This window comes from Tauraco erythrolophus, chromosome 6 (assembly GCF_009769465.1).
Source record: "Tauraco erythrolophus isolate bTauEry1 chromosome 6, bTauEry1.pri, whole genome shotgun sequence".
NCBI classification, from domain to species: Eukaryota; Metazoa; Chordata; class Aves; order Musophagiformes; family Musophagidae; genus Tauraco; species Tauraco erythrolophus.
Window position 1 is genome coordinate 13,587,426 of NC_141470.1, and position 26,173 is coordinate 13,613,598.

A 26,173-nucleotide genomic window follows, 5' to 3' on the forward strand; every position below is an offset into this window, starting at 1 on the left:
AGTAAAGTTTTATTCTACTTTTAGCAAAAATCTAAGTAATCTGCCCCAGATAGTTGAGGTAAATTTTAAATAGGTTCCTACTTAAAAAAAAAAAAATAGGGAAAGTATTTTAATATAAAAAGTACAGAACACTGAGAAAGCCATTATAATCTTTGGATTTTGTCTTTAAATTGTATTCAAGTTTATTTTATCATCTCTTTCACACTACAATGCCTGCTTATTTCTGAGCTAAGAATGTTCAGGCTTTCAGAAGTTTGTGAAATGTGCTGCTTAGTCTCATATAAGCAGAGCATCTTGTTAAGCAAGCGTAGATTGACCTGAATAATAAGCTAAAAAGGGTAAGATCCCAGCAGTAGGGAAAAAACTCTCAACTTACTATTGTATACACTGCTTCGTTTTCATTCTTCAGGACATCACCAAAAGCTGTGAATTTTTTCTATAAGAATTTTTCTAGTTTTCCCGCACAAGAAAATACAGTACCTTAGCCAAAATATTTAAACATCATTGATTTCAAAATTTGAATCTGTGATCCTTTTGTAGCCCCTGTGTGGTATTGAAAAGGTGTGGCATGAAATAAACAGAGTTTTCATTTGTCATCCAGAGTTCTGACTCTGCCCCTCTTTCACGCATTTGTCTAGCCACTGAGTCACTGAGCTTACAGTACTTTCATTTCTGTGGAGGCTTGTTATATTAGAAAAATTCTTCCAAAGAAAGCAACACTTATGACATAAGCACATTGGGCTCTTGCAAATTATTCTTTATTAAGCTTTCATTTAATTACATGTGCTGAAAGGCCTGCTTTTGATTATTGTGATTTTTTTTATTTGTCCATCTGAATGATAGTAATGTTGGAAATTGCATACAAACCACTTGGCTTTCTTCTTACTAATAAGGCGAAGTTTATATAGATTTATATGTAGAAGAGGGATTAGGATCTTCCTTGTTTATGGTAGAAGAATTATTTCTAATGCTGATTCAAGGTGAGGGTTTAAATTTGGTCACTGGAAGGAAATTAAACTTATTTGGTTTTGTTCAGTAAACACTTCAGGTTGGTAGGAACAGTTTATTTTAATATGCAAGCCTTTTATTATGTTTCAGTTAAACTTTTTGAAAAGTTCCATTAGGATGTTTTTTGTATTTTCATTGCTATTTACAGGAATTTTAAGGCCTACAGTCCTTATTAGCATTTATAAAAGTTATAACAATCAGTGTGCACCGAGATAGACACATACCCTGTTGCCTATTTTAAGTTTCATTGCTATCTAGAGAAGATGCAGCATTGCCTTTTGGTAGCAAACAATTCCTATGTCAGCTCCCAGTAGAGGTTCTGGGGTTGGTGGGTAATTTCTGGGTAAGAACAGAAAGATGTGAAGCGTTGTTGCTTCTGACGGGGTTTTATAATTTCTTTTCATAACCAGCCTTAAAATTTTGCCAATTTCATTTTTAATATTTGGGCACAGTGTAACCTTTTGCTCATTATCATGATCATCATTAGCAAGAAGGAAAAAAAAAATCAGCTAAAAGTCAAATTAAGAAAAAAGATATTGGTGTGTGGGAGTTTTCCAGTCTTTTTGGTTTTGTTTTTGTTTTTTGAAAATAACAAGGAAAAAGCCACAAACAAGAAACTGCTGAATAAACCGCTATAATTCCTTGAAGAGAAGAAACAGCAGAGCAATAAAATTTATGTACATTTACAGCTTTGGTTTTTTAGGAATTTTGCAGGAATACATTGTATATCTTCTTGTCTTCCAGCAACTGTATGCAGCTCAGCTGGCAAGCATGCAAGTTTCTCCTGGAGCCAAAATGCCATCTACTCCACAGCCACCAAATACGACAGGGGCACTCTCACCCACTGGGATGAAAAATGAGAAGAGAGGGACCAGCCCGGTAACTCAAGTTAAGGTATTTTTCAGTAAAGAAAAAAGTCAGTGTGTGAAAAGAGCAGTGAAATTAAATGATATATGTAATTGTTTTACGGTTGGAAGCCGAACCACATGAAAGTTCTTCAAGTAGAATGTTCAGTTTTAGTGCTGTATTATCAGTATAGAGAAGGGAAGAGAAGGCATTCACTTCTTGCTTCCAAAAATATCAGACATCCCTCTTCCTACCACAGGCGGCACAACAGATTCATCAGTAAAATGTGAGATTTTCAAGATTTCAGTTTGTAATCTAGTAATGTGCATAAATGGCGTCCGTTTCATGAATTAAACTCTTGAGTATCTTAAAATATGGTGCTAGCTTATATTGTTAGGGCAACAGAGAGACTGTAGATCTTCTAATTATTTTACAAATCTCTAGCTGTACTTATTCTACAATTTTGGAAAAAGCCTTACATAAAAATAAGATGTAAGTCAGGACTCTGGGGAAAACATTATGTCGCTGCAGATTGATTTGACTTTTGCTGATTTCACACAGCTGCTGACAACCGGGCTGCTCCTCGTTGGTTTTGCGCCATTGCTGACTGCTTGTGCCTGCGTATTCTCACTTGCTTGGAACCAGGCAGCTACAACATGGCATTTGCCAGCAGCTTGAAGTGAACATCGTGCACCCCTTGCAACCTGTGGTGCAGCTAGTACCTTTGGGTGGAACTGGCTGCCTTTTATTGCCGCGCTCTCCCGTGGTTGTTCTGAATTTCGTGAGGCTAGATATGCTGAGAAACAGTTTACTTCAAACTGTAAAAAACCACCAACATTCAGATGTTTCACCGATCTGAATGATGGCGCTATAAATACAGAACTATTCAAATAGATCCAAAGAAGGCATATGGTGACTTTGTGGAGAGAGAAAGATAACGTGGGTATTTGCTAGCTACTAACACCTTACAGGCACACAGTCCTTAGTCTCAAATCAGCCTGGGAAGATTTTACTCACTTGAGGTGAGGGTTTGGTGGGGTTTTTTTATTTATTTTTTGACATGAGAGTAAAATATCATTCGGTTTTTCATTATCATCAATCATCATGGTAAAGTGTCGGTGAGTAGATATTTCTGCCTGGCTGATAAATTTCCATGACACTTTTTTGCTAGGCTGAGAGTACTAATAAATAAAAAACTATTCCATTATGGCCAGATCTAACATTTATTTAGCGAAGCGTTCACTTACTTAACTGTAGATGTGTATTAGTCTATTTTACTTCTCGTAACCCAACGCCAAGCTTGAGAGACGTCAGTGAAATTTACCACATATGCAGAGTTTGTTATGGTCAATACAGAAGCCACCAAAAGCAAAGCCCAACTGTTTCAGCTAAGTTGCCATAGTATAGTGATACCTAACACCAGTGATTTATGGTATTGAGAATATACTACTGACTACTTTAATGTGAAAAAGTAATTTCATAAGTGAGTGAGCCAAATGGATCTACACCAAACCAAACCTTCACTATATGAGTAAAATTTTCCCTGGTTAAATTCAAGCACATATCTCCTTGAACTGAGGCCAATACCATTCCAGCTTTGTGGCCAGCTGACTCCTATTACAGAATTGACCACATGCAAATTCTTGGGGGTTTCCCTACGTAATTTAACTTGAATGGACTGAAATATATGTTAATAAAAAAGAAGCCTTTTTATTCTTATTTTTATTAAGCACACTGTTGCGTTGAAAATATTAAACTACAAGTGCTTCATGTGGACAAATACCAACGGCTAATGAAGAAATTAATTATTAGTATAAAAGCATTCTAATAAACTGGTACCTATATGCTTTCTTTGCTAATTTTTACTTTTACAAGACGTGTCAGTTCTGATGGTCATGCATTGCTTAACAAATCCTCTATATTTTCCTGGTTTAAACCAGTTGTTTGTATATACTACATACATTATTTATAGAACTAACGGAAATCTTTTACGGGAGTCAGATCTTTCAAAAAGTGAAGATAGGTTTTTTTAGGTCAGTGACCAGAATGTTTTCCAGCTTTTTGGTTGCCTTGCAGAAATAAGAATGCTGTCTGTGAAGTACAAAGAAACAGGTTCTGGCACTGTTCAGAGTTTTTTTTTTCACATGATCGTATCTGTACTAGGCAGAAAATTATTTAGAAATTGAACATGGAAATGTAGATTCACATGTGTACATGCTCTCAGTACCTAGTCTGGCAGACTTCATCGTCTGAAAGGGGCTCTGAACTCTCACAGAAATTTATTAAAGCCACTTTGTATCTGTGCAAGGAAACAGCTTGCATGTAAACATGGCCACAAAACACAAGAATGGACTATGTCCCTTATACCTTTGTGTTTCTGCTTTCACTTGGACTCCGAACAGGTGTGGACAGTTGTGCACACTGCAAGGTCAGGAAGAATAAAAATTTTATCAGGTTTTACGGAAACAGTTTAAAACTGGAGATATGACGGCATTATAAATACCTGTTTGTTACGTTTTCCTGTTTAATGCATTGTGTATGATCAGATGTACTTTGCTAAATCACCGCTTGACAGTAAGGAGAATGGAAAGGATGAGATAAAGCAGTGTATTATTGTATTCTGACATATATTTCTAAGCTTTGAAGTGATCAGTGTAGTGTTTTAAAATATGGACAATATTCTCTTATATTCAGCATAATTCTGCTTTGGGCATATTTTAAATGAGAGATCTGTCTTACTGGGCTCTTAAATTACAGAAAATCACTGGTTCACAATTTTCCAAATGCTCTGTCTTGCTTAACATATTAAGCAAAAGGAACAAGCTCAAAGAATGGGAAGAAGGTTACATTGTGAATATCTACCCTGATCAAAGAAATTAATTGCTTGAATGAGTCTTCTTCCAAAAGTTAAGATATTTCTTAGATGGACTTATTCTTCTATAGCACTGAAACAAGATGTATGTCAGAGAGAATTTCTTCCATAATTGCATATGAAAAGTATCAAAAGATATAAAAGTGCTGATACTACATTTACATATCCTTAAAAAATATTTCTTGTCTTTATGCAAATAAACATACAGATATACTAAAGGTTGAACACAGTAGAAATAACTACAGAATACAGAAATAACTACAGAAGTATCAAACAAGAAGCAGAATAGCACTTATGTGAAAAAAAATCTTGATTTTACGTAAATCTATCAAAAATACATGACTCATTTGAATAAAAAAATTGTAAAATATACAAAATTAAATAGTAGAAAATAAAATATATTTTGAAATGCATATAGTACACATTCATTACTGTAGTAGATGAAGGAATTTGAATTCAGTGAAATTCTCGTCTCCTATTATGAGGCAACAGCATAGATTATTTTACTAAACAAAACATGCACTCAAAATAAGATGCACGGAATGTATAAGTTAGCAGCAGCATTAAATGTGGGCCAAAGAACTGTCAGCGTTTCCAAACGATTCTTTCATAGAAGTACTTCTGATTCCTTAGTTTCTAATACATTTAAATATAAGCTACATAACTTATTTTTATAGTGCCAGGAACTTTTCAAATAGAACCAATGCAAAAGCATTACTGAGCTGCTGGAAATTTTAAATAATTCTTTGTAAATGCCCTAGGTTAATTTAGATCTCTGAAAACACATTAGGAAATTAAGCTGTAATGTGAGCTAATTCAAATTTTAATTTGGCAAAAAGAACTATCCAGCCACATAGTTAATGTAAATAGAAGCATAACACAGAGAAATTAATGAGATTTCCTTTCGTTAAATCTTAAAGGAGGCAGATAATTAGCTTCTTTTGTTATTATTGCTGCAGAGTGTGGTATTGTCTTCGAGGTGTAAAGTAACTGCTGCTTGCAAAATGATGTGTTCATTTGTCTTTTCCTAATAATTATTTACATTAAACTCTTGTAGGATGAAGCAGCCCAGCCACTGAATCTTTCAGCCCGACCCAAAACAGCCGAACCTGTCAAATCCCCAACATCTCCAACACAGAACCTCTTCCCAGCTAGTAAAAGCAGTCCAGTGACAGTGACGAACAAGAGTGGCATCCCCAGCCCGCTCAGTGGATCTCTGGGAAGAGGATCCTCTTTAGGTAACTAATCTGCCCTGGGGAAATGAGTTTTCTACATGAAATCTCAGCTGGAGTACACTTACTTCTGAATTAAGTAGATACTTGGGCCTACGTTTCTGTTTAAAATGGGGGTGGGGGGGGGGAAATTGCAGGAAAGATTTTCAAAGAACTCTTGAATGCCAAGGTTTTACAAGAGTAATCAAAATGAGGCAGCAGTGATATGCATTTACAAGCAATACAGCAAATAAATATATTTGAGTAAGAAATATACATATATACAAATATATACACATAAGTAAATAGAGATGCATATATAAAAAGTGTAAAAGAGGTTTGTAAGAATACCTTCCCCAAAGACATCAACTGGCTGTATACAAGCAAAGTTAACATTTGAATTTTGACCTATGGATTAAACAAACAAAAAAAAATATCTTTACATGCACATAGAGCCTATCTAGATGCTAGACACACACAGGTAATGGCTCACGTGTTTAGTGCCCAGGCAATGCAACAGTGTAACGTACCTTAAAATAAACAAGTTTTCAAACACATTGTTGAGCCAGGGTCAGGGATCATTCAGTATGTCCATGATTTACAGTAAGCCAGAAGCCAAGCAAGAAGGTGACTCCAAATGTGGTTTTCAGCTATTTAGTCCAAATATACCATTAGTTTTACCCAGAACAGCATTATAAAGCAAATCTAATCCTCTGCATTCTGGGTATTAAGTTCATCTTACCAAGACAATATACTGAATATATTTTTTTTAAAAACAAAGACAAAAGGCTTCAGTCCAGCTAGTTTATTTTCTTATTTGTTCACCCATCTGTTAAGATTTAGTTAATTTGTGTGGTTGCAAATAGGGAACTTTTGACCTGTGTTCAAGATTCTTCAATTAAGACATAAAGCTTATTCAGTAATGAAACAAAATTTATCTGAAAACTATGTATGAGGACTACCTTAACCAGTCAAGAAACAGAATTAAGAGCTGCAAAATGTGGATGATCAGCCCTAAAGTTCAAATAGTAAATTTTAACAGTGACTAAATACTTGCTACAGGCCACTTATTCACAATCTGTAGCTCAAGTGTACTTGTAAAATATATAGAAACACTTGTGAATAATGAACAGGTATGTTAAATACATACGTTAAATATATAAAAATTATTATTTGTTCCATTCTCAAAACACTTGGGAACATCATGATCTCTGAAAGATACTTTCTGCAACTAGCTAGATATTCTACCTGATAATTTATTTCCACGTATCGCTGCACTATCTAACATTAGAAAGTGGCATATCAGTTTGAAGTCATAGACCATTTCAGAGAAATAGCTAAAGAAGATACACCTAAGGTGTGAGTATTTTTCATGTAAAGTCATGAAAACTTTTCCTCTCAATCCTTAAGTATAAAAGAAGGCAGGGAAATGTCAAAAATCGGTAAGCAACGTAGGAGTTCTTGCTCGATTTTTACAATAAATTTAGGTGATTGAGAGTCTAAGTCTCATAGAATCATAGAATGGTTTGGGTTGGAAGGAACTTTAAAGATCATCTAGCTCCAAACCCCTGCCATGGGCAGGGAAACCCTCCACTACACCAGGTTGCTCAAGGCCTCATCCAACCTGGCCTTGAACACCTCCAGGGATGGGGCATCCACGACTTCTCCGGGCAACCTGTTCCAGTGCCTCACCACCCTCTGAGTGAAAAAACTTCTTCCTTAGATCTAATGTAAATCTCCCCTCTTTCAGTTTAAAGCCATTGCCCCCTTGTCCTATCCCTACATGCCCTTGTAAAAAGCCCTCTCCAGCTTTCCTGTAGGCCCCCTTTAGGTACTGGAAGACTGCTATAAGGTATCCCCAGAGCCTTCTCATCCTCAAGCTGAACAACAGTACTCTCTCAGCCTGTCTTCATAGGAGAGGTGCTCCAGCCCTTGGATCATCTTTGTGGCCCTTCTCTGGACCTGCTCCAACAGATCCATGTCCTTCTTGTGTTGCGGACCCCAGAGCTGAACGCGGTACTCCAGATGGGGTTTCACAAGAGCAGAGTAGAGGGTCAGAATCACCTCCCTCGACCTGCTGGCCACACTTCTTTTGATGCAGCCCAGGATACAGTTGGCTCTCTGGGCTGCAAGTGCACATTGCCGGCTCATGTTGAGCTTCTTATCCACCAGCACTCCCAAATCCTTCTCCTCAGGGCTGCTCTCAAACATTCTCTGCCCAGCCTGTACTTGTGCTTGGGATTGCCCCAACCCATGTGCAGGACCTTGCACTTGGCCTTGTTGAACTTCATGAGGTTTGCATGGGCCCAACTCTCAAACTTGTCAAAGTCCCTCTGGATAGCATCCCTTTCCTCCTGTGTGTTCACCACACCACACAGCTTGGTGTCATCAGCAAACTTACTGAGGGTGCACTCAATCCCACTGTCTATGTCGCCAACAAAGACTTTAAACAGTGCCAGTCCCAATACCGACCCCTGAGGAATGCCCCTTGTTTCCATTTGAGGACATTGAGCCATTGACTGTAACTCTTTGAGTGCGACCATCCAGCCAATTCCTTACCCACCAAGTGGTCCATTTGTTGAATCCATGTCTCTCCAATTTAGAGATAAGGATGTCGTGTGGGACAGTTTCAAATGCTTTGCACAAATCCAGGAAGATGATGTCAGTTGCTCTTCCCTTGTCCACAGATACTGTGACCTGGTTGTAGTCTCATTAAAAGTCATTAGAAGTCATGCAAATATAGTTCCCAACTTATTTAGGCTCCAGAATGGAACGTGGTTGCTGAATCAGTTCAGAGCATTGGAAATTTTACCCAACATGAACGAGTTTTTTTTGCCTAATATGTTACTTTTATTTTGGAGGGAGGTGCTTCATTCAGACAGAAAGCATCACAGTTCCATCTGTAACAGTTGGCATCTCTTCTCATCTAGACCACAATATTAAATCAACCGTTTGGTTCTGAGGATAAAGTATGAGAACCCCTTAAGATTAACCTTTTCTATTTTAAAAGAATTCAGGGTCGTTTGAGGTTGAATTTACTACATTTTACTCAGCTGAATTTCAGTTAAGTCAAAGCACTATGAAAATTATCTTTGAAGGGGAATTCCAAGTCTTAGCCTATTTGGTTTGGGTTTTGCTTGTTTGTTTGTTTGTTTTTGTTTGTTTGTTATAGTGGACTGTTAGTAAGTACACAAATCTAACAAATTCAGAGCTTTTATAAAAGACATTTGCTTGTCAGGCAGATGCACAGGTCATGCACAAACTGTGACTGCTCAAAATTTTCTAGATAGACTTTATACACAAATCTATCCATGTGAGGTATAGAGGATACTCCTGTGCATAAACAGGTGGATCAACTTAAATTTTCATCACAGAAACACAAAGCAACCAGTCAACAACTAATTGCTGTCTTTTGGTTTCAAACCAGAAACTGTATCTGGGGTACTCACCTTTACCTCTAGCATGCATTTTAAGATGTGACAGAAATGTTTTGCGTGAGTTTGATGCATGTTTAAAAGTTTCGCTTTCTGTCCAGAGTGATAGAAAGAAAACTGTTTTTTCTCTTTCTGATTTAGAGCTTTATACTCATGTTAAGGTGATAACAAGCTCTTTTCCCCAAAAGTAACTGTGGGTGCTCTTTCTGAAATTGAAAGCTAAATATCTGGAGCAATGATTCTCTCAATAAACAAATTCTAAAAATTGACATAGACTTTCACAGTCAAAAAAGATTTCTTTTTCCTTATTTGTTCATTTTATTAATTAATACTTCAAAGGCTTCCCACTTACGCTTCAAGATGCAACACATATTTAACTTTAAACTTTGCGTCCATGAATATGCTCAGATACCTCCATACCAGGCTATGCCAAGACTCCGGTTGTATTTATAAAAGCAAAAGAAGTGCACAGACTTATAAACCACTTCTACAGGTTAATTCAGCCTTCAAACAGACAACAATTGCCAGTCCTCCTCCTTTCACAGATGTTAGCTGGATGCAGCTCTAACAGTATCAGAGCTGAATGCTTACCCTGGATTCTGATTTGGATAATTACCTAAATAAAGTGTATTCTCTGTTTACAGATATCCTTTCCAGTCTTAATTCGCCTGCCCTATTTGGGGACCAGGACACAGTAATGAAAGCCATCCAGGAGGCTCGAAAGATGAGAGAGCAGATCCAAAGGGAGCAGCAGCAGCAACAGCAGCCGCATGGTGTTGATGGAAAATTGCCCTCCATGAATAACATGGGTCTAAACAACTGCAGGAATGAAAAGGTAACGTCTCCCATTGCCACACAGTCTGTCATTCGTTCTTCTTTTCCCTGCAAATAGCTTCTTATTTTTACATAAAATTTCTTTTCAGAACTTTTAGCCATCTCTGATTTCATGTAAAACACACATTGCCACTTCACAGTGCCGTGCTACAAACTCCTCCACGTTTACATGACGGCATTTAAAAAAACAGTCCTGTGCACTCATGGGATTAAGCTGTAAACATGCATATAGGAACGCTGAAAATGAATTGGTTGAAGCTAGCATTGTTTGCGGTCACTAGATGTTGAATTGTGCTTTTGAGAATTATTGGGTTGATAAATATGACAAAAAGACCAGTTATGTACTTGCATTGGCTGAGTATTACAATACTATGGAATGTATGAGTCTGCCTGAATCTGTGACTCAGGCGCAACAAAGGACTTAGGCTCAAAACAGTGCTCTTGGCTCTTAGTTTCAATGGGAAATTAGAGATCAAAGTTCTCTGTTGAATCTTGGCCATAGCTCCCAAACACTGAAATGAAATGGGACCTTACAACAAAACAATAAATGAGAGAGAAAGTGGTGATAGAACATTGACCAGCACTGGATTGAGCAGGACATCATTCAGTTTACAAAGTAGCAAGCTGGGATCATGTCTGAAAGATGAGGAACAATTTATATCACACACGCTTTAAGGACCACTCAGAGGACAAAGAAGTCGCTTGGAAAATTCTTTGTATCTTTATTGTCCTGCTCTGTGGCCTTTCCAAGGTCTACAAGATCTGCTCCAGGAGCAGGTGTCTGTGTGTGTAACAGAGCCCGTGAACACTGAATCACGTAATAGGCTGAACTATAAGGCAGCCCTTTTGAAGATGAATATTTCTGGATTAGCTTCCCTAGAGGTGGCATATGCTGCAAAAGATACAGCACAGGAGTTATTTTTCACCACTGACTCAAAATCAGTTATATATCTCAATACTTACTCCCAGTTAACTAGAAAGGGAAAATATTATCCCAGGAATCACTATGGCGTTGGCAAATAGGTACACTTGTGATGCAATTTAGTAATGAATGAAAAGAAAACTCACACATTCATTAGCCTATAAAGCAACTAGTGTTTCAGACTATTTGCTGGAAAAAAAAAAAAAAATTGAAAACCAGGTAGCTGTCAATGCCTATAATTCATTAATGAAAATTCTGTGATATCTCTGTATATTAGAAGGTAGGTTCTTTGTATCTTAGGGGAAGGAGGGAAGATTATATTATACTCCAAAGACTAGCAGGAATTTTTAGTCCAGGTTAAGTAAAAGACTCATCAGAATATTAACTGTATCTTAAACTGTGGATTTGATGATACTAAGATCTTTTCTCAATCCACAAGGGATACTCAGTGAGTAAGTGGATTGTAGCAAGGCACGGAAAGGCAAAGAAATGTTGTAAACAGACTCATCAAAAATTGATACATACCTTTTAATCTACATTTTATATTTTTACTTAATAGGTTCTTTGCAGTACTCAAAACAAGAGAAAGGCTCAGTGTCTATTAAAACGATTTGTTGTACCGTTACCACACAGGATTAACAATGCTTTTACAAGTCAAGTTCAGAGGCTAATAAATATTTATTTCTGCTAGTGTTAGTTTAAATGTCAGCATTGAAAAACTCATTTAATACAGACCAATACTATGAAAACATGAAAATCAATAACTGATCAAGCAGGCCGTATTCAGGCAACACTCTAATTGTAAAGTCAGAGTTTGTCTTAACTGACTAAGAGGTAGTTCAGGGTACTAAAGTCCAAGTTACGAAAATAAAATAAATGTCACACCTATGATCAATATTAAGAGTTTATAAAATTATGCTTATTTTTAAACGTATTTTATGAGTTTCAGTGGCTTGACATTTAAAAGTATCTAATACACTATAAGAGCTATTAAGAGAATTCTTAATATTTGATTTGACTTTGACAAGCACAAAAATGGCATCCACTTACTTATCAGGTCTGCTCCCTGAGTATTTTCAGTACCATGTTTACGTCTTGTATTCGATATAACAAGCTTCTGTTTGGTCTTTCACCTTTTAAAGCAGAGTCAGTTAATATTTCAGTGAATAATCTGAAATTTCTTCTTTGTGCAGGTTACTAGCAATACACAGACTAATGTACAGCTTCCAGGTGGAGGTTATACATCAAGCAGTTAGAGGAAAAAAAAGATTTCTTTTTTTACTTGAAAACATAGCAGAGTCGATTGGAACTCTTTAACAAATGCAAACAGCATCACTCTCAAATGCCATCTTTTATGGAGAGACTTTTTGTGGTAGTACTTGGAACTTTTAAAACCTAAGAATAAAACAGCAGCAAGGAAATCTGTTGTTAAATCTCTCAGTGCCCTTACATAATCCTGCTGGCTTTATTTATTGTAGTATGTACTATAGAGTGAACCATTAAGGCAAGAAAAGTTATAATATGTACTCTGGATTTACCTTTGGTATACTAGTCTTTTCTCCATGCTCTGTAGATGCAAGAAGAGGCAGGTTTGCAAAAGAAAAAAATACAAAACTGTCATTTTAAATGATATATCCCCACTCTGTATCCTAAAGAAAATAAAAGAATTCAATCAGTGTCATGGATACTAAGGTAATATGTTTATATTTTACAGCAAGTATAAAATAAATTAAAACCAGAAGCATCCTTTGCACTAACAGAATTCTAGAATACTCTTCTTTCCCCCTTTACCCTCTGCTTTTCAATTGTTACATTACGATATAGTTCTTTTACTCTAAAAATGATGGGCAGAATGATCAAAATGGGAGAGAGGAATGATAGAGCACTTCAATAAAAAAACATGATTTTGAAATAATTGTGTGCCAAGGAGATTGTGTATAGTTTCTGTCATGATCCCAGTGAAGCTTTGATAACATAGTTGCAGTTTTGGATTGGTTTCTTTTGAAGAATCAGGACCCTATGTTTTCAGGACTAAATTTTCAGAAATTGGCTTCAGGTAATTAGACTTGTATAAATGAGTAGCTAGTAGCTGGCACCAGAAAAAGATGACAAATTAATTGCCTGCAGCTGGTTTAAAAAAGCTATTGAGTTCTGGTCAGTTACTGGTCTTCAAGTTCAGATAGCTGGTAATAGTTTGTTGTGCAAATGATTGTGCTTACAAAATTATGTATGTAGCTTCAAAGCCTGGGCTTAGGCCTTTTTGAAAATGTGTCATTTAAATCTCAGAAAGCTTTGTATTTGGTAAAAGACACAGAATTGAAAATTGCCTCTGTTCATATTCTGCTGTTCAAAAAAAATCTCCTACAAAGCTTGAAAAGTGCTCACAGAGATTCACTCATCAGAAAGACCCAAATAAAAACACGCAGCGCTCCGGCACAGTCAAGCTTTGTCATTTGCTAAAGCATTAAGGTTAAGCTATACTTTTGAGATTATATCATTCTGTGGACATATAAAACTATGGAGTTATTTCAGTTTGTGTACTGTTGTGGGTTAGGGTAGGCTGGTAAGCACCATGCAGCTGCTCGCTCACTCCCCTCTAGTGGGATAGGGAAGAGCATCAGAAGGTAAAAGTGAGAAAATTCATGGCTTGAGATAGTTTAATAGGTAAAGCAAAAGCTGTGCTCGCAAGCAAAGCAAAATAAGGAATTCATTCACTACTTCTCAATGGCAGGCAGATGCTCAGACATTTCCAGAAAAGCAGGGCTCCAGTACGTGTAACATTTACTCAGGAAGACAAACGCCGAAACTCTAAACGTTTCCCCTTCCTCATCCTTCCCCCAGCTTTTAGTGCTGAGGACGACATCATATGGTGTGGAATATCCCTTTGGTCATCTTGGGTCAGCTGGACTGGCTGTGACACCTTTTGTGCACCCCCAGCCTACTTGCTGGTGGGCCAGCATAAGAAGCAGAGAAGGTCTTGATGTTGTAGGAGCACTGTTCAGCAAGAGCTAAAACATCCCTGTGTTATCAGCACTGTTTTGCTCACAAATCCAAAACACAGCACCATGCAAACTAAGATTAACTCTATCTGAGCCAAAACCAGTACAGTGCTCACAAGGCAAAAAGTCATTATGGCAGAGTTGACTTTTTTTACTCCACCTGGTGCTGATCAGGTGTAGTCTAATTGAGGAAAGGGAAGAAGTAACTGTCAGTATATTCACAGAGTAAACAGAAACATTGGGGAAGGGGAGTGAATTAGGAAAATCCAGCAAATAGGCTACAGAGCTCTTTCCATGTGATATAAGCAAAAGTAAAATTGTACAAAAATTGGCTTTATTTAGAAGATAAAACTTTTTTTCAGCCAAGCCATGCCTACCTTCAACAAAAAAGAGTACTTAAACAGAATTTGCATTGCTAGAGCTGCGTGTATTTATTTTATTATTTCAAACTAGCATGATTGCTTAGAAGATTTGCTTTGATTTAAGGCTTTCAATGAACCTTAAAATGCTATATAATTTATAAGATAACTGACACTGTTTTTAAAAGGACCAGATCGTATCTTTTTTGTGCATAAAGCATGAAAACACTGACAAAAACACTTCGGAAAAATCTTTGTAGAAAAAATATAGACAGAAATGTATTAATTTCATTGGAGAAAATAGATGAAGTCAATCTAGAACATATACCAAATTAATAATCACAACATAGCTACTAGACTCAAGGATATATCCCCACCTCCCCATTTACTTACCCATGAAGCATATTGATTGACATGTGAGAGGAAGCAGGATTTAATATAGCATTTTTATGTTTATATTCCATTCCCACTCTTCTGTAGATTTTCAGGCAACTTTGTATTTGCAGTAGGAAACCAGAATTAGACCCCAAAATAAATGACATGAATCATCGCCTACTTCCTGGGAATTATGGTACTTTAGCACCTCTTATAATGAGCCTTTTATTCCTTTCTTATTTCTAAATCAAAGTTTTACAAGTTGAATCCGCATCATTTATCCTAATATAGACCACGGTTTGTACGCAAAATGTGTACATTCTTAAAAACGTGTGTTATTTACCCTTGGAGATGTTACAGTCTATTGATCAAATCCATATTTAGGCACTTGGATTTCACTTGATAAGCCATAATGACCCCTTTGGAGGTGTTACGGTCCACTGTATTTCGGGACTGTTAAATATGTGGATTATTGACACAATAGGGTGTAACAGCTCCTCTGGAGCTCCTCTGGAGCTGTTACGCTTCGCCATTTATATGAAGCTACTGCACATGCCTACAAACTTTACCTGATAAAAACACTTCAGGAAGTCTTTGTAGGAAAAGTTACTAGTCATGCACAATGTCCTCATGACTGCCTACAGCCCTGCAACAACTCTATCATTGGATTGCTTTTTTCTAAAGGTAAGCAGAACTGGATTATGTTGCCGAGAGTTTTTTACCGGCTTTTTTCTCCCCATACATTCGGTATTACAGACAGAACGACTGCAGAGGGAGGGGTCACACTGTCTTTCTGCAAGTGCAAGGTGTTTCTCAGGCAATCGACTAGAGGAGCACCTTGTTATTAGTAATTTCTCAACTCATTTTTTTTTTTAAAAAAGCATGTAGTTAAGAAAATACTTTTCCAGTGCATCCTGCATTCAATTATCTTTTCTCCTTTTACTGAAAGCAGTCATGACCCCCCTTAAATTGAGAACTTGAATAAATTGATCATAAAGGCCTTGTGGATTTTTATAAATCTTTACGAATAAGTGGTTTACATTTGCAGATACTGATCTATTCTCATTTGCTTTTCTCTTTTAAGAAAAACTTCTTCTATTTTGTTTTTTCCTTTAGTTTCTTATATAATATTTGTAACTAGTAAATAAGAGGTCAATGCTTATATTTCAGTCTGCTGGGAGACATAACAGAAACTGTAAGCGTTTTCAATTGGATTCTTATTTCTGTTGGTTAAATCTTAGTTCTACATGTAATTAAAAGACAAATACCTCATCATTAGGCAAAAAAAATGGATAGAAATATCAACAGCAAATGACTAGTTTTGCAAAGTTATTACTTTTATCATGATGTTGTCTTGATAGTCATTGTACCCAGTTCTGTTCTCGTCGTAACTTAAGGAAGGTCCTGCCCCATATAGCTTACACTTAGATATAATTTAATTTATGTTTAAATATACATATTTAGATTCTATAATAGAAAACCTGGAACTGTATAGGGAGAAAAAAAGAAAGACTAATTTACTTAACGGACTGTTGGTGTGGTCTCACTTTCTTGCAAGAATATAGGCAATTTATTCAGCTCAGTGGGAGTGTATTCCATCTGTCTAATGAAGAATCTGATTTCCACAAAGAGACACTGCAACTGGGAAACTGTTTTTCCTGAATACGTCATTCTGCTCAGTCGACAAACCTTTCTCTGGGGAGTTTCTGACACGTAGAAGGACACGTTGCATAGAGACAACCTCTTTACAGTTCCATCATTTTATAACAGATAAATGACTTGTCTAAGTTAAATGCCTCAGAATAGGGAAAAGTTTCAAATACAAATCCCAGCAGTCCTCATAATTCTTCCAAAACAAATGTCCTTTATACTTTATTGTGAATTTGGCCAATTTAGTAATCTGCTCGTGGCTGCACATAATTTATGTGAGCAACAATTTTTTTTGTACTGGGTGTTCAAAGTTAACATCCTAAAGCCATATTTGGGCACCAGTATTTTATTCTAAAAAATCTTTTTTTAAAAAAAAAAAAAGAAGGACGAAATATAAAAATACTTTGTTCCAAATTTTTTTTTTAAACTGTAGTAATTTTTCAGTTTCTTTTTTAGGCTTAGGGCTTATCCAAGCTACATGGAAAATGTGCCTTCATTTTATATCAACTGTAATATTTCCTTAATAATTTTGACAGAAAAATAGTGACTCAAGTAAAAAATTTCTAAACTAGCTGCAATGCAAGAGTCTAAGTCTCACTAAATTAGCTCTGAAAATTTTACCTGAAGGCAGACAAGCAGATTTGTGACTGCATATACAGTAGCAGTCTATTTTCAGTGAAATTCAGCAGTTTCGTATCCTTCTCCAGCACTTTTTACAGTAATTTGGACAATTCAGAATTTCAGCTGATGTAATACTGCCCCCTTTTATTAGAACTGGAAAACATGCTGGACTTCAAACATTTAGTTTTGTAGCTGGAGAAATTCTGTTTGTTTATGCTGTTGCTTCTATGAAATTGCATGAAAGGATAAGATAAAGCATGAAATTGATGTAAGTTTATAACAATGAATGGGGAAAAAAAAGTAATGATTCCCAGCAACATTTTTACAACGTGTATTATGTGTGTTGTGACTGGGCTTCCTAAGCAGCATAACATGCCAGGGAATTCCCTGCTATTTTTTTCAAGAAGTTCAAGGTGTTGATGATTTTTGCTTTTGTATTAATTCCATTCTCATATGTGCTTGTATTGGTTATCTAAATCAGTGTATTTATAAGATAACAGTAGGGCTCAGTAAGCATTGTCTTTTTTTTTGTTTTCTTTCATTTTTTTCTATTGTGCAGTCTGATCAGATATTAGATACATCTTTGAATAGCTGAATGATTTTAACATCTCTCAGACACGGAGCAGTGTTGCAGTGAATTTATCTCTACCATTAGAACTTTAAAATGTAATTTGAAATTAAATTCAAAGCAGAGCATCTTGGAAAAAATAAATTAATTCCTAGGTCTGCAACCATACCTTTTAAAGAGAAATGTTTCCATTATAAACAAACAAGAAAAAAAAAATAAATCTGACTTTCAATGTAACCCTGAAGCCTACACTATAACATTATCTTTTGTAGATATCACTGGAAATAAAATCAGTCTTAGAAATTGTACCTACACTTAAAGAAATGTTTTATCTGATCTCTACGTATTTAGTGAGAAAAGTGGTGGAAGCTGTAACTGCACATACACAGAGGGGTCAAATACAGCCATAACATTGGTACTTATGTTATAAGAGTTATGGGAGGAAAATACCATTTCTAACATTAACTTCTGCAGAAGAACATAGCTCCATTATCAAGCCCAGGTTTATAATGGGAACCAGGTGCAGAAGGCTGTGGGTGTGAAATCTTGTCAAGTCTGTTCCTCAAACTCAAGAGACAGATAGAAATCTGCTCATGAAAAGTTAACTCTCTGCCTGTATGTAACATGATTCAGCATTTAATTGATCACGTGCTATTGCTCAAATTCTACTATTTACACCTAAATATTCATACTCATGCCTACCAATATACCTACTAACTTTTTTTTTCGGATTTACTTTGTATGCTGTGAGTAGAAAGACATACAGATAATGTATTTGAAATTTACACATTAAAAATACATGTTCACTGAAACTGACAGTGAAAAGACAAAAAGAAACAGTGCAAAATCTCTGACATATGTAGGTCATCTAAATTTACAAATCAGTTAGCTTTGGTGCCAGCTTACTATGGATCCAGTTTTGCACCTATGGAAGAATCTGCTGCACAGACCTTTGTTTTTAAGCATTTTGCTCAATTGGCTTACTTTCCAAATTTGTCTTGATAAAGTTGGTAGCTTTTGCATTTCTGTTCCAATATATGAGATGTGCAGTTAAATGCTCAGTCCCTCAAATTACATAGAGGCTGATTAAAATAAAATCTAAATTATTAGATAATTGATTAAATTATCAAAATCAATTAATTAAGTGGGAAAGATGCAATCTTTGCAAAGTATAAATCATGGAAACTTTATTGAACTATAAATTAAAAAAAAAAGTTTGACCAGTCCAATAATGATGTAGATATGTAATAAATCAAAAGAAAATACACTTAAACATAAAGAACCTGTATGAAGCATTATTATTTGGATAAGTATATGCACATATATATACAGCTGTGTATGTGTATATATATACACACACACTGTGTAGTAAAGAAGCTTCCTACATTAGGTGAAATTTTAAAGTTTTCATGCTTTCAGTTCCATCACAATACCACTTGGCAATAAAATGCTATTTTCAGGAAAGAAATCAGCACACTGGTAATAATAGCTATTTTTGCATTTCGGCATTGGCCACTAGAATTTTTGCCGCTCCCTGTGCTTAGTAGTATGCGTGTATGGCTGCTGAACACAACTATGTTTTTTTATTGCTGTTGTCAGGGCTACTTGAAGGGGTTGCCTAGCTGCAGGTTTTAGACCTCATTAATAATGATGATGATGATGATAATAATAATGGTAATAATAATAATAGAATTTGGCCCCTTTCTTCTGTCACCTTTCCAGCTCAAGAAAAAATGCCAAATATACTGCTTGTTCACTCACATAGGGTATTTCTTGTGAAAAGGATAAAAGCTTTGCCCTATTTTGGTCTTCTTACTTAAATCTTGGACCAACAGAAAATCCCAAAGGTACAGAACTAGATTAAAATGAGTCCCGAGGGTGAAGGTTGAAAAATTTGCACAAACCAGCAAAGATAATTTTTCCCAAAGGATGATGTTCTGCCATAAAGGATAGTGTCTTTATGATGACTGTAACAGGATAATGATTGTATCTTCTTATGTGCAATGTATTTCCCAAGCTACTCAGGAGACTTCGCAGATATATACTGAAATGTATTCCCTATTTTTATTATGTTTCTCCACAAAAAACAATGAAGATAGGTCGAAAATTGTTGTTCAAACATAAATTTGCTAGGATAGGAATATATTCATTGAATTAAATTGTGAGTCAGAATGGCGGCTGCACAATCCTACCATATCACTTCTTCAATTGTCCTGAGAACTACAGAATACATTTGCACATTATTTCACTCTTAGATACAAGCAGAGACATCCAGAAAAGTTCCTGCCATTTATTTCCAAGCTCTGTGTATTGCTCTAAGTAAATTCACAACACCAAAAGCATTGCCAATGTAACTCTCTTAACTGCAGTAGATTAAGTACAGCAAGGATAAATTTGGATTTCTTTCTCTGATACTCCATTACTTTCTAAAATTAAAAATGTCTCCCCTTTTTCAAGTATCATTAGACTGTATTAATAGGTATGATAAATTGAAATACACTCCCTCTTGTTAGAGGGTATTTACTTAGCTGCCTGTTTGTGGGATTATATGCTACTTTGTGATGGTTTAACTGTTTTGCCTCAAACAAAAGTAGCAGCATGCTAGCAGGTAAAATTGTCTTCTTTTATCTTATGAAAAGACCTGAGCAAATAATGCAAAACATTATTTGCAAATGTTTGTTTGAAGTCTGATTAATGGCGTTTGGCCATGCTTATTTTATCCTTTGTTTTCTTTTCACAAATAATCATGCAAACGGATTTTTATTTCTGTGGGTATATTTGCATATGAACATGGACATTTGTGCACAATTAGGCATTTACTGTTTATGCCCGAATTGCTCACCCTCGTTCATAAAAAATGGAGGCTTTGATGCAGCACCCACTTCAAACTCCATGCTGACCAAACGAGGAATGCAGTATCAGCGAGCTCTTCCAGCCCCTGATACAGTGTCAATGCTAATTATAGATCTTTGCAGCAACTCCGTGAACTCTCCAGCAATTTAATCTGGGGTCCTGCAGACCTTGCTGCATGGTGCCTTACCACTGCCATCTTTTTGCTACCAATGGTAAGCCAGAGGCAGGTTCATTGGATTTTCTGTGGTGTTGAAGTTAATGGATGCAGGAGTTGATAGACAGAAGTAAAGGCTTTCCACTACCTGGGAGGTCTTTTGGCTGAGAGAATTCCCAGTTGCTTTTGTCAGGTAATTTAAGGCAATGATGTTGCACTACTTATCACTGAGTCAGGCATTGAAAACAATATTATTTGTCTTAGGTGACCAACTACAGTATAAATCTCAAGCAGCAAACTATTGAGCATTTAAGTGCATAGCTTATGCAAAACTCAAAAATCAGATTGTTAGAACACTGACGCGTTACTCATACATGTATAGAAATAGCCGATCCTCCAGGGGTAGTTTGAAAAGATAAGAAAGACTATATTTTTTGGATAAATTGTTCACTGCACATAGCTTGTCCATCTGTAGTCACATAATACTAACTCCATAAACAGGTCTATCTCAATTGGAAATGTGTAACAGAGTAATAAATGATATTCAACATCAGATTACTCATACTAAAATCATGTTCAAGATATAGTAAGCTGTTATCACACTACTTAAAACCTAAAGTATGCCTAGCCCACAAGCTGAAATTGTCCAGCTTACATACTGAAAATCTACAGACAACATTAATTTCCCAGTTGTCGTGGTTTTAGGCTGATCCAGCAACTAAAACTCACACAGTCTCTCCTTCTCCAGTAAAGTAGAGAGGAGAGGAAAAAAACCAAAGGGACTGAGGGTTGAGACAAGAACAGAGGGAGCACCCACCAACCATGGTCCTGGGCAAAACCCCTCTGGTCCTGCCACCAGAACCACCCCCCCCCCCTCCACATCAAACCATGACACCAGTATTTCACTTTTATGTCTGTGGCCTCTAACACGTTGCAAATGCTTCTGTAAGAAAGGCTGGAAAAACATATTGAATTTCTGCTCTCTTCCACTTGCTGACATTCATTAACTGAGGGAGAACCTTGAGACAAGGTTTTGGAAAGAGCTCCTCTTCACCTTCACCCGTTCCAAAGCAATTTATTAAGCAGCCAGTAAAAGAAGTGGACACTTGTGGTTTAATGTCAGACGCAGGTTGATCAGTAGCTGGGTGCATGCTTTCACTGTTATCTTGCCAAAGGCTTCTTGACATAGCAGGCAACGGATGCATTCTTATCTCACTGCTGTTTTCTTTGCATCCTCGAGTTCCATTGCTAAGTGAAAATTTCATTATATGGCTCCTATTCAGATGAACTATCTTTTTATATACATACAGATTCCTGCTTAGTGCATCCTACTTTTTACATTCTTGTTCCCTTCCATTTCTAAAGCACAGGAACGCTCTTTGCGGTATTTCAGATGGCGGTATGAATAGAAGCCGTCAATGGGAGGATGTGCATTAGAACTGTACACAAAGTGAGTCACTGACACATCATGTACTGTAAAAATTCTTGATCTGTCAATGGTTCAGCAGGTTGCCAAAACATATTCAGTTGCCAGCTCCTTGCCAGAATTCTGTTCCTTGCCTGATTCTGCTCAAGCTCTTTGAATACTCATGAATGAGATTAGGTTGTATGGCTGCAGTCTTCCTCCTAAGGGATTCCCTTTATGAAGGGACCTTTGCATAACTCCTGTGTTTTATTCTTCAGTATCACACTACATCATGACAAATGTCTCATTGAAGAAGTGTGTGTCAACTCTTTGTTTCCTTCCAGAAATCCCTCAAAACCTACATAAATACAAGAAATATATTTTTCTGCGAAGTTTTGCTCCCACCCTCTTTCACCCAAGGTTTATTTTTTCTCTTTCTTTGCAAGGAATGGGCTGAGTTAATATTTACAGTTATAGACTGACAATATATAGACCGGGATACCTATCAGTCCTCTGCAGAAAATAGCATGCTCTGCTATGTAGAGTTTCTATTCCATTCCGTGCTAAAGCCATCCATAGTTTATCAGTATATACTCACTACTATGGACAGGCAAAAGTAATGAACTGCAGTATGAGAACTTTGTAGTGAATGTGTGAGTTATCCTATAAGGGAAGGAGTTGAAGCGTACTACTTGCTTGGTTTATCAAGTGATTTCCCTTTATCTCCATCCATGCCTTGTTACTGTAGCTACCTGGGAATACGTGCTATGAGAACATAAACAACCCAGTTAAAAGGAGAAAAAAGCACCCAATTTCCTGTCTGTGACCCCATCTAAGGTCTCCTAATGTAAAGCATTTGCTAAGTTAAAGATGGATTTCAGCACATGTGCCTCTCTGAATCAGGACCCACATAACTTATCCATAACTGTTCTGAGATTCCACTTTTGCAGTATTAGGAATGCTCCCACTGTGGTGCAGACTATGGTTTAGGTAGTGGAAGTCTATCATTCCCTTATCATGAGAGAGCGGGAAATTTTCTTGCAATGTTTGCAAAGATCTGCTAATGTAGGTCTCCTTTCCTCTTTTCCCTGCTGTTTGTTGTTCTTCCCTGCTGCTTAACCTCACTGTGCTTTTAGTGGGACTCTTGTAGTGTCTCATGAAAACAGTGTCCTCATATTGCTGTTGTGTGTCACGTCTTAATTAATTAATAGAATAGCACACAGTTTCCACAGCAGAATTTCCACTAACATGTCACATGGTGAAAAGTGAATATTATTTCATGTATTTTTTGTATATAATGGGTATGTTCTCTGCACAACTAACTGCATTCTTGTTGCTAAATTTGCCTTGGATTTGATTTCACAACTAAGCTAAATACTGAACATTTTCTGTAAGCAAACTACACACTTTATCACATTTTTGATTGCCTGGAGGTAGCAGAAGAATAGAGATAAAATTGAAAACTGCTTTATAAGTTAATCAGTCACATTATTTTTTTCTTTACTATTTCTGTTCTGTTAGTGATTAAAGAACTCATTTAGGATCAGACCATTTTAAGCTGTGCTTTGAATCAAACCAAAGCAGGTATAGTTCCTGAGATGAAGATCTTTAGTAGATTTGAAAGGCAAGAGCTATCTAGTTTCCAACATGCTGTCCCTCTAGTGCGAAGAGGTCCTCAGCAACCTGGGCTGCAGCTCACTGCCCTCTCAAGAACATAATTATTTGAGACATTCTGCTTAGCAGCAAAACATGGCTTTGAAAACAAAAAAAATCGTCCTCCCCTTTTATTAAACTGGAGCATTTCACAGTTTGAGTTTTCAGCATGACCCCATAAACAGCTGAATCAGAAGATTTAAAGGTTTGTGGACTGTTTGTGTTGGGAACCAGTAGGTTGGAGAGTGACGGATGGGGCAGAGCTTCAGTGCTGCATAACGTCCATGAAACTGCACTTTGAATGTCACACAGAGTAGGAAATCAGAGTAAGGGGGAGCACAGATAGGAATATGAAGATCCTATAGTTTGAATTGTGGATATACAACCAGATAGCTCCAGAGTATATAGTTCTTTCCTTCCTTTTGGCATCATCCCTTTCAGTTCTCCCAATACATAATCATTTGAAATTCCTCTTATGTCTCTGTTTCTAAACCCTAGGAAGCAGCAAACCTGAGCCTGGCTGTTTGCATTCTTCCGATATCAAAGACTCCTATCCCACTGGGGCCCTTAACCATAGGAGAGATTTGAGAGAGGGGGAAGAGATGTTTTTCCTCCTTCTTAGCCGCTTCACTAGATTGGAGGGTGGGGAGGGGAGAAGGAGCAGGCAGTAGATTTTCATGTTCGAAATGGAAGCTGGGATGTGACTGATGCCTGAGCCCAACATACGGCTGCTTACCACTGCTTCTCTTAGCTGATGTGGCAGCTGGGTGGAGGTTGGTACCTGACGATGCAGAATGCTCATTTTCTCAGGAAGTCAGAGAGAACCTTGATCAGCCTGGTTTTGCAGAAGTCCACAACCCAGAGACCTCTTGTCCCATAGAGCAAGCAGTAGAAGGGTATTTTTCTTTATGCTTAAAATCTGTATTACAAATTTACAGGAAGTATTTATTTATTCTTCAAATTAGCTGAGCAGGAGAATTAGCTAAACAGAGATGGATTTAGAGATCAGCACAATGCAGCAAGACTAAAAAACCCTTTCCATCTGAATTAATGAATTTCAGACTGCTTTTCATAAACTAGTTTTTCAGAAGTCATCTGTGAAGCCTTGTATAAAGAATTTTTAAAGGTAACTTAATGGGATGGAGAAAAGGTTTAAAATTATCTACTGGGGCTGTTGCAGGAGATATTAAATATTGATTTATCTTGGAGTAAGAATCATACTGAAGAGTGAGGCTTGCAGTCAGATCAATTTATCTGGAATACAAACTATGGCTGTATTTAGTACAATGTCAACATGAATCTTAAACAAGTAGATGTGAAAGGTTGAGTATTAATCTAAATCAATTGGCTCTCCAAATCTTCAATTAAAAAAAAATATCTGAACAGTTCAAACTGAACTGCTCCTAAATGTTTCAGGTGTTTTATATTAAAAAATGTTTCATGTAGTCAGTCATAGTGTATCATAAACCTCTCCTGTGCATCTTGTTGCAACTAGGAACAAAAATCCACGGTCCAAGGCTTTTCCAATTCTTAAGTTTTAAATACTTCAAACTCTCTTGAAAACCTAATGTAAATCATTCAAGTAATCTGGCAAATAACACTGTAAGCAATTTTCTGCTACTTGCCACTGCTACTGCACTGCCAAGCTTTTGGTCATAATATAAAAGTTGGCTCAGATTGTACTTAACCAACTAAAACTGATTATGTTCCCTTTTCAGACATAAATAGATACCACCATGCCAGCTAGTGGTACTGGCTAAAATATTTTTCAGTATGTATAAGTATACATAGATCTCCAGTAGGAAATCCTTTATCCAAGTGTGACATCAAAGCAGTACGTCTCAGATAATTTAAGTGTTACATTTGCTTTTGTTTGTACTGTTTTCTTTAAACATATTCATTAGACAAGAGCAGAGCCTTTAATGTTCCATGACTGAAAAATCCATCAAACAGATTTACGGCAGAGGCAGTGTGGCATAACAGCCAGTGGACTGGCCTAATGTTCAGAAGTCCCAGGTTCAGTTCTCAGCTTAATCATTGACTTTCTGGGTAACCAGAAGATAATAATTTCCTCACTCTGTGCCTGCAGATACCATTACCAACCTCCTTTTTAAAATGATTTGGGTACTACTAATGTGCAGTGGTAGGTATTATGATTGTCTACATACATAATAGTAAAAAGCTCCAAAATACTGATTGCTTCCCCAGGACATTATTATTCTCTTTCCTGTAAGACATAGCTAGAAAATATGACCACAGTTATGAAGTATACAAGTATACAAACGAGTAAGGAAGGTACGAGACAGGAAATTCCCTCTTACTCACAGAATGTATTTGTCCACAGAGCAGCAAAAACCTTCCACTGGAATGAGGTGCTGGAATGTTCCTTCTGTGAATTGCATGAACTTT

General features: G+C 36.7%; 1 protein-coding gene across 9 annotated transcripts in view; it reads left to right on the forward strand.

The window, feature by feature from the left end:
* Positions 1–26,173, forward strand: part of SOX6 (SRY-box transcription factor 6) — a 381,585-nt gene that overhangs the window by 312,341 nt on the left and 43,071 nt on the right. For all 9 annotated transcript variants that reach the window (XM_086614165.1, XM_086614168.1, XM_086614161.1 and 6 more), the window contains 3 exons: positions 1,753–1,902; positions 5,784–5,964; positions 10,016–10,206. In XM_086614165.1, the coding sequence (XP_086470291.1) occupies positions 1,753–1,902; positions 5,784–5,964; positions 10,016–10,206 (522 nt within the window). The remainder of the gene's footprint in view (positions 1–1,752; positions 1,903–5,783; positions 5,965–10,015; positions 10,207–26,173) is intronic.